A 10135-nucleotide genomic window follows, 5' to 3' on the forward strand; every position below is an offset into this window, starting at 1 on the left:
GAGTCTGCTCCCTCTCCATCTGCCCCTCCCCACCCTACACACACACTCTCAAATAAATAAATAAATCACTTTTTTAAAGATTTTATTTATTTAGGGGTGCCTGGGTGGCTCAGTCGTTAAGCATCTGCCTTCAGCTCAGGTCATAATCCCAGCGTCCTGGGATCGAGCCCCACATCGGGCTCCCTGCTCTGCAGGAAGCCTGCTTCTCCCTCTCCCACTCCCCCTGCTTGTGTTCCCTCTCTCGCTGTGTCTCTCTCTGTCAAATAAATTAAAAAAATTTTTTTAAATAAAAATAATAAAAAATAAAGATTTTATTTATTCATGAGAGACAGAGAGAGGCAGAGGCAGAGGGATAAGCGGGCTCCCCGCGGAGCAGGGAGCCCAATGCTGGGACCTGGGATCAGGACCTGAGCCAAAGGCAGACGCTTAACTGACTGAGCCACCCAGGTGTCCCAATAAATTAATCTTTTATAAAAAAAGAAAAGACCTGGTGATGGGTATTAAAGAGGGCACGTATTGAATGGAGCACTGGGTGTTATAGGCAAACAGTGAATCATGGAACACTGCATCAAAAACTAATGATGTAATGTATGGTGATTAATATAACATAATAAAATTAAATTAAAAAAAGAAAAGAAATGAATCATGGAACACTACATCAAAAACTAATGATGTAATGTATGGTGATTAACATAACAATAAAAAATTTAAAGAAAAGAAGAATTACTGGTTTGGGGAGTACTAATCAACAAGAACTAAAATACTATACACCACAGTGACACAGGAGATGAGGAGGGTGGTACTCAGATTTAAAGCTTCCTATATTTTGTTAAATTTATAATGAGTGTTAAAAATGTGAGGATAATCACTAAAGTGAATCATGAATAATTTAATGAATAATCATTATAGTGAATAACTGTTGAATAGAAGGGGGAAGGACTAAGAAAAAAGAGAAAACATGGAATAATAGAAAGTGCGAAATAAAATAGGCAGAAAAATCCAAATATATCAATAATCACAATAAAAGATTAAAACATACTAGTTTAATTAAAAAGTATTAAAAAGAAAAAATAGACAATGGTTCATCTTTCAAGTCTAAAAAAAGGATACTGAGACTGATTTTTAATAATCTTCAGATATCTGTTCTTTAAAGGAGACACATCTAAAATACAACACAAAGTTTGAAAGTAAAAGGCCAGGAAAAGGTACATCAGACAAATACAAATCAGAGTGAGCTGGTATCAGTATATTAGTATGGGGAAAGTACAATTTAAGGAAAACGTAACTAAAGATAAAGATGCTATTTAATTATTTTTTTAAATTGTCAGGAAGATATATCTATCTTGAACCTGTATGCACCTAGCAAATTGACAGATAAGGTGACAATTCACAGAATTGTAAGGATCAACTTTAGACTTTTTTTTTTGGCATTATGCATGCTAAAAAAGTGAATACACAAATCCATAATCACAGTGGGAGATATTTATCATGTATCTCTAGAAACTAAAAAAGCAGACCAAAGGGGGAAAAAAAGGAAATCAGCTCATTTTACAAAAAAACTATACCTGTTAAGGAAGAGAGACATGGAACATGAAGAATCAGAATCTAGAAAAAGTTGTTTCGGGACAGGGGAACTTGAGCACATTAGTAGCCAGGAGGAAGGGCCCTTAGAGCTGTGGTTCTCGATCCGGGCTGCACAACAGAACCACCAAGGAGAGCTTTTAACTGCCCTGTGTCCAGTCCAGGCCACAGCCCTATCCAATTAAATCAGATATTGAGATGGGGCTTAGGCTTTGGTATTTTTAAAAGTTCTAACATGCAGCCAAAGCTGACAACCACTGGCCAAGGAAGAGAAACTGAAGATGTAGGAGAGAGGCAGGACTGGGTATGTAATTTGTGGAGCCAAGGGCAAAATGGAAATATAGGGCCCCTTGTCCAAAAATTACTAAGAATTTAAAGACTGCAACAGCAGAGCAATAAACCAAATTCAGGGCCCTTCTGGTCCTATGGGACTGCACAAGTCACACACCGACGAAGCCAGCCATGGAACAAGGAAAATCGAAGGGAAATGGTCCAGGAGGGGAATTAATAAAGATACAGGGGGGAGAGTTTGGTCTTGGAAATCAAAAAGAAACTCTCACATAGAAGAGGCAAAGAGGAAAAATCAGGCTACACAATGGAGAGAAATCCTAAGGTGGAGAGAAGAGTGAAAAGAATTCATGTTAGCTAGTCCTGGAGAAATAATCATTAGCCGATCTGGTTTTCCAGCAGCCACTAAGAAGACAGCTCTGTAAGAGCTTAACTGTACCTGTTAAGGAAGAGAGACATGGAACATGTCTGTAAGAGAATTAACAGCACCCAGTGAAGGAAAGTAGGGTCAAGCAGTACTAACAGCCTGGATGAGACTGGGTACTACACATCTTCAAAGAAAGCAATCCACATATTTACATGATTTCCACCAGCATTGTTCAGCAGCCCAGGAACAGGGAAAATAGACAGCTGGTTCCCCAGTGGAGGTTTGGAAGTAATATAGGTTGTATTCTGTGGAGGGCACCTTCTTCACTTTTCAGTGCTTGGTGATGGCTTGGAAATTTGGGGGAGGATAGAGTTGGCTCTTCTCTACCCTCCAATATCCATTCCACATATAAACCATCTTCTGGTCTACACTTCTGAGTAGGCTTCATCATTATAAAAGAGAATTTGCTAAATGCTCAGTTACACATGGTGCTATACCAGGTGCCCCAAAACAATGGAAAAGTGGCTTAGCAATAACCTTATAAATCACATACAAACCCCTTCCTGATACGACATATTTCTGTTTATTATGTCTTTGTTGTATATTTAACCCAAAATATATCACTAACCTTCTTTGTGTGTGTGTGTGTTCTCTGTGTGTGTGTGTGTGTGTGTGTGTGTATGTGTGCATAAAGGCAGCAAATGTAAAGCCTATCGACCCAGTCTCAGGCTATCCAAGTGACATCCTAGCCATTGACCAAATACTCAAGAAAAAGCAGAATTGGACAGTGACAGATGCAACTGCTATTAAACAGCACGTGAGTATTCACTGTTGCATGCCTTCCCAGAACGCATTGACCAGAATATTTTCTACTTCAATACTACAACCATCCCAAAGATATTTTTTCTGCTCTATGTCTTTAAAATAAGACAAGGTCATTTCTCATTTTTACCCATTGTGCTTCTTGCTCTGTGATCAAATGGATTCAAATGTTAACTGTTATAATTCATCCTGCTAATCACCCATGGAACCATACACAGCATCGTTTCTGGGACCCTCGTTTGTGTCATGCTGGAAATAGCAACTAATTAAAGCAGCAAACCAGCAGTCACAGTGAGCAGGTGTACTAAGGGAATCATGATGAGTGAAAGCATCTTGATTATAGCAGCTAAAAGAAGAAGAGTTTGAGTGCACTTCCTAGATGCCAGGCACGGTGCTCTAGAAGTACTCTATAAACATTAATTAATTTACCTATCACAACAGTCCTTCCGGATGGGTGCTGTTATCATTGTCATTTTATAAATATGCAAGAGAGGTCGACTTGTCTAAAGGCAGAAGTAATAGAGCCAGAATTATAAACATGAGCAGCTTGGTTCTAGAATCCACACTTTCAACTGCAACTCTATGCTGCCTATCTACTTTTGTGCCCTGACATCTTAGCAACTTTTGTACTCCACAGAGACAGACTGAGGTGTATGTATTTCATGCTGCCTCCCTTCTGCATTTTTTTAATATTTTATTTATTTATTTATTTATTTGAAAGAGAGAATGAGATAGAGAGAGTACATGAGACGGGGGAGGGTCAGAGGGAGAAGCAGACTCCCTGCTCAGCAGGGAGCACGATGTGGGACTCGATCCCGGGACTCCAGGATCATGACCTGAGCCAAAGGCAGTCGCTTAACCAACTGAGCCACCCAGGCACCCTCCCTTCTGCATTTGACACTAGTGATCAAACTCTCCTTGGCATTTTCTCCTTCCTCAGCCTTTATAAATACTACATCTTGCAGCTCTGTGTCCCTTCCTCTCACTTCACTTTCCTGAATGTTCACCCCTTAAGTCTTGATATTTCCTTGTTTTCTAGTCCCATCCTACTGCCCTTCCCATTATATGCACTCATCCATTCATTTTTTAGTAAGTATTTATACATTATTAATAAAGTTCTAGGATTAGAGGATGCCACGGGGGGTACATAGCTCCTGCCCTCCATGATCTTGAGCTTGGAGTGAGGGTGGAAGAGAAGAAAATATGCAGTAGTAATATACGGGAATAAATGAAACTGTAGGTCGTCAGTACTGCATGCCGCAGAGGAGTGGGCTCCCAACCTCTGTCTCATCATGGCACATATTCATGCTGGAGTAAATGGAGGCTGCTTATAGCCAGAGACCTCCAGTCGACAGCAGCAGCTGCCCCAAGGGCTAAGAAGCTTGAGAAGATCAGTAATGTGTCATACCTGTAACCCAGCAGAACATGGGGAATCTCTGTGTTAAGTGAAGGAAAAACTAGGGCAAGTATTCTTCAGACAATCTCAGTCTACCCTCCTTGTTTCAGCTGCCACCTATATCCTGATAACTCTTAAATTTGTCACTAGCCTAGACTTCTCTCCAGTACTTTTGACTTATCTCACTGCCTGATGAATATTTTTACCTGTCCCAGCATATCAAACTCTACATGTCTAAACCAAACTCATCATCTGCATCAAACTGGCTCTTCCCTTGGGGATTCTTCTTGACATCGGGTGTTGATACCACTATCTACCCTGTCGATGAAACGAGAAGGCGAGGAATCATCCTAATTTATATATTGTCCTTACTCCTCACATCCACCTATGACCAACTGTGGCTACTCTTGTTCTCCTGAAGATTTTTCAAATCCATCCCCTTCATCCTACCGCTACTGCCTTAACTGAGGCCCTCATTCGGTCTTGCCTGGACAACACCCTCCAACCTCCTACCCCTGCCTCACAGCTTCTCCCCTCCGCCCGTTCTCCACACAGCTGCTAAGGATCTATTATGAAGGCATAGCTATATCCCTGTCCTGTTTGCAGATGAATCTTTCCCTCTCAACAATGGCAGGATTTCTCAACTATATTTTCTGCTCCACACACCGAGATTTGTCTCACTTCCATCAGAAATAGTGGCTTACAGGGGCGCCTGAGTGGCTCAGATGGTTAAACCTCTGCCTTCGGCTCAGGTCATGATCCCAGGGTCCTGGAATCGAGCCCCGCATTGGGCTCCCGGCTCAGTGGGGAGCCTGCTTCTCCCTCTGACCCTCCCCCCTCTCATGTACTCTCTCTCTCTCTCTCTCTCTCTCTCTCATTCTCACTCTCTCAAAATAAATAATAAATAAATCTTTAAAAAAAAATAAAAAAATAAAAAAGAATGCTTAAAAAAAAAAAAAGAAATAGTGGCTTACTACAGATTGATTTTCACTGAGAAAATGCCTCTCTCAGCCTCACTGAGATCAAGTCTAAGGGCCCCTACAGCAGACAACATTTTGCTTGCCTTGCCTGCATCACTCCTTCCCTCTCACTTTCAAAACTCGACATTTTAGCACTACCAACATGTTTGTGCCTCCTACCAACTCCAGAGGCTTGTTACCTCTGCCTTTGTTTATGCTCTCTCTTTCCCTGCAACACCTTCCCATCACCACTGACTCCCTCAATCCGGTTAAATCCTCTAGGAACTACTCAGCATCTTCTCCCTCCCTGCCCTAGGCTGGATTGAGTGCCATCCTTGGCACTCCTTTTATCTCCAGAGGCTATCTCCATCCCACATTTCCTCCTTGGTTTAGTTTATTGTGTTTTTAATATTGTCATAAATGTCTTATCTCATTATTCCCAAATCATACATTTTGATTGTCCATCAGCTCCTAACTCACATGTCCTCAGGAGGTTCCACCCAATGGATAAACTCGGTGATTTTCACCTAGCCTGGGAATGTAACTCTTGGGATGTCTAGAATTGTGGTTCATAAGTCAAAGATATGTTAAGCTAACTACTGCAAATGTCTGTTCTCTCACTGCAGGTGAAGAGAGCTACTGATGCCTATAACTTGGGAATTGCCCTTGAGCACCGGAAAGACATGCTAAACCTCTGGCAGAAAATCCGAGGGGATCTGATTGGAGTAGACACTAAAAATGAGTCCTTTTATGACACCTTTTCTACTTATACGTGGTCCTGGAATGTTTGCCAAGAATTACTTTCGCCGAAGGACTTAAGGTTATGTGATGCCCACATGAACAGGAATACCTTCCACAACTCTGTATTCTCTTCTTCCTCGGATATCAGTGAGTGTGACACAGAGACAGGAAGAAAAAGAAAACGGAAAGCTTTCAAAGGGTTTCGACAATGAAATTTCTACATTTTCTAAACAGCTCATTGCAAACTACTTTTTCATAGATATCAAAATTACGGTTTCTTGCTTTTGTCTAGTACATTCTTAGCCGCTAGAAATGTTGACATCTTTTGGATTCTGACCAGTAAAAAAGTTTAAGTCATAATGTGGTTTCCCTTTCCTAATTCTGAACGAGTAACTAGAGGCGATGCAGTTACCTTCCCAGCAAACGGCTGCGCTGTGCTGCCCCCACCTGGCTCAAAACTGCCTGGGCAGAAGGAGAAAAGCCGCAGGCGGGCACTTACCTCAACACAGGGCTGCCTCTCTGAGCCCCTATAGGGCTCTCTCAGCAATAAGCATCTGAGTTTATGAGTTTAAGTGACATTGGGTTTTTGATTATTTGTAAAAGAGGCCAGAGGCAGCAGATGACAATGATCTTTCAGTTCCAGGGGATAATATCACCATCTCCCAGGGAATCTTGATTAAATTTGGGTGTTCCTAAGGCTCCTTAGTCACACGTCATAAGGCTGATCTCTTGAATCCCTCTTAAAAATAGTTGATCTCACCATTACACTTGTTGCTGTTGTTCTTTAGTGTATTTAATAAAGATGCACATGTATAACTGTATTACAAGTTTGGGAGGTGTACTTTTTTATGGTGGAAAAATACGCATAAAATTTACTATTTTAACCCTGTTTAGGGATTATCATCCATTACATTTTTTTCCCTGTTAGAAAAAGGAAAAGACATGTTCCATATTGATGGAGACAGTGGCTTATAATATAAAATCGCACCATGCCAGAAAAAAGTAATGACAATAGTGAAGACTCCTAAAACTATTTAATGAAATGGACTTGAAGTAAATTTGTGTTAACCTTGAATATTCAAAACTGTCTAAATATATTTGCCGTTCTTTACAATATTATGATGTTGAGAAAGAGAACCTTGGGGTACCTGGGTGCCTCAGTCAGTTGAGCGTCTGCCTTCAGCTCAGGTCGTGATCCCAGGGTTCTGGGATTGAGCCCCATGTCAGGCTCCCTGATCAGCGGGGAGTCTGCTTCTCCCTCTGTTTCTGCCCTTCCCCCTGTTTGTGCTTTCTCTTGCTCACTCTCTCTTGCTCGCGCTGTCTCTCTCAAATAAACAAGATCTTGGGATGCCTGGGTGGCTCAGTCGTTAAGCGTCTGCCTTTGGCTCAGGTCATGATCCCACGGTCCTGGGATGGAGCCCGGCATCGGCATCATCGGGCTCCTTGCTCAGCAGGGAGCCTGCTTCTCCCTCTGCCTACCGCTTCCCCTGCTTGTGCTCTCTCTCTCTCTCTCTCTCTCTCCACCCCCCCCGCCCCGTCAAATAAATAACTAAAATATTTTCAAAAATAAATAAATAAAATCTTAAAAAAAAAAAAAAATCTTACAGACATGACCACGCTTCCTACCCAAAAAACAAGATCTATGGTTTGACAGATATTTTTTTGGTATGGCTATGACTGTAATAGGCAATCTAAGAAATGTAATTTGGATGCCAAAATATTAAAATTCCTGGGATATTTTCTTGGATCAATTGGATAACAAGACAGAATATTTTTGAGTATATCTGTCCTGGAAAATCTAAAATGTATAGTAATACAGTCTATCAATCTGTCCCACACTGTGGTTGACAGTAGAAACTGGCATCTTGCAGATGAAATACAGTATAGCAACAGGTATTCAGCCATTCATTCAACAATTATTTATTGAGTTGCATAATGTGTGCTGGCCTGGGTTCTAGGACTTGGATATATAACAGTGAATGAACAGTAAAATGCCCTGACCTCACAGCTGAGTAATGCAGCTAATTATAACCACTGACTCAGTACTTTCACTTCTAGAAATTATTTCTAAAGAAGTAATCATGAATATACAAATGATTTAGTTATAAAGATGATTATCATGTTGGATTTTTAATAGTAAGAAACTTAAAGTAGCCTAAGTGTCCAGCAAATCATGATACAGCTCTATAAAACAATACCAGGGTCATTAAAACAATGTTAGAAAAGAACATTAAAGCAGAATAATGATATTCACAAACTATTATCAACTTATAAAACTACAACTGCTCAGAGCCATGAGAAAACTTTACGGGGTTGTTCTAGAACCTAATTTTGATGGTAGTTGCACAAATATAGATTTTTATGAAAATGTATCAAACTATACACTTAAGATGGATGAATTTAATTGTATGTAAACTAAACCTCAATCAAGCTGTGAAAAAAAGGGCATAACGCAGTTCTGAAACTATTTTAATGTAAAAGTTACTTCTATAAGTCAATTAGAGAATAAGACTGGAAACATATAAACCAAAGTGTTTAATGGATTAAACTAAGGATGGAATGGGGTAGTTTCTTTTTTTCTTTTGTCTAAATGTTCTACAATAAACACATTTATTTTGCAATAAGAAAAAAACCACAAAGTCTGTTTAAAGTTGTTAAACCAGCGTATTCAATTCTCTAGGGCTGCTGCATGTTCCGTGAAACAAATTAGGACACCCTTCCCCCACCTTTCAGTTCCAGAGCACATGCTTACACAGACCAGAATTTCCACTGATCGGAACTGAAAGAAAGGCATGAAATAATTAACTACCCATGTCCCAGGTTGACACCCAAGGCAATAGTCCAGACTGAGAGTTAACTTTTTCAGGCTTTGAACCCATGCCACCCAGCTAGAAAAGCTCTTGAAGCTCACCAGCAGAGGGACCCTTAGGTCCCCTGAAAAGTATTGAAGATACAGTCCAATATATAGTCTGATACTACAAAGGACTCACAGCCATGTCTTCCAAATTTCTTCAGAAAAATGATTTTAGGTGCTTCAAAAGATGAAGAAAAATGAGTTGTACAGGTCAACCAAAGATAATTGTATAAAAATTAGGTTTAGGATACTTTTATCACATTTCATCAAAAGGGACCAAGTTGTTTGACATTTTCAATGACTAATTATTGGAACTAACATAATAAGTGACTTCAGGGGAAAACAGAGAGTGAGCTCTATGCAAGGAAATATGCGGTAGGACTGCTGATTAGGAGCATTAATAGTTTTTGGTGTGGGGAGAAAAAAGCATGCGGAAGAGAGAACAAGATGCCAAGAATAAATATAAACCAACCACTATATCAAACAACTGGCCTTGAGAAAAGATAAAAATCCTTGTACTTGTTTTTTGGAAAGGAGGTTTTGTTCAAAATGTTTCAAAATACCGTGAGAATGGCAAACGTGTTTTCGAATAAAGTACAAGTTCTTTATTACCTTATTTTTTCGATTCACTCATGTATTTTTCTTTGTGATTGAGGGTTTAAGGCTTGTTTCCATTTCTTTTCTGAGAAAGATACAGAATCTCTCATAGCTCCCTTCAGTTTTGCCTATGGAAAGAATGTTCAATGAAGTAAATGATTACTGGTTACCAGTGGGCTCTGTCTAGTACTGCACCACTTAAATAACTAATTAACCATTACCTGAACTCCTTCCAAATGGTAGTCCTTACTCGCCTGGAACTCTTCTCAACTAAACCTTATATCAACAGGATACTTCCTTCTAGATTATTTTGAGAATCAGTTTATAGTAATTATTGAAACAGAAATGTAAGGCTGAAAATGTATTAATATAACAAACTTTATGTGTTGTATTACAGTCCTGATTGTGTGAACAAGCTCAGGTATGGATAATTCCAAAAAGTAGGTGGTTATAAATTATGTAATTATAGGGGCACCTGGGTGGCTCAGTGCGTTAAGCATCTGCCTTCGGATCAGTGGGATCAAGTGGAC

General features: G+C 40.0%; 1 protein-coding gene across 6 annotated transcripts in view; it reads left to right on the top strand.

Annotated features, from left to right (window-relative positions):
• Window positions 1–6499, top strand: part of EFCAB3 (EF-hand calcium binding domain 3) — a 133156-nt gene extending 126657 nt beyond the window's left edge. For 5 of the 6 annotated variants that reach the window (XM_027624497.2, XM_027624500.2, XM_027624498.2 and 2 more), the window contains 2 exons: window positions 2931–3053; window positions 6040–6499. In XM_027624497.2, coding sequence (XP_027480298.2) covers window positions 2931–3053; window positions 6040–6366 — 450 coding nt within the window. In that variant the 3' untranslated portion in view covers window positions 6367–6499. The remainder of the gene's footprint in view (window positions 1–2930; window positions 3054–6039) is intronic. The other variant, XM_027624502.2, reaches the window with a different exon arrangement.
• Window positions 6500–10135: the final 3636 nt, after the last annotated feature.

Source organism: Zalophus californianus, chromosome 16 (assembly GCF_009762305.2).
Source record: "Zalophus californianus isolate mZalCal1 chromosome 16, mZalCal1.pri.v2, whole genome shotgun sequence".
NCBI classification, from domain to species: domain Eukaryota; kingdom Metazoa; phylum Chordata; class Mammalia; order Carnivora; family Otariidae; genus Zalophus; species Zalophus californianus.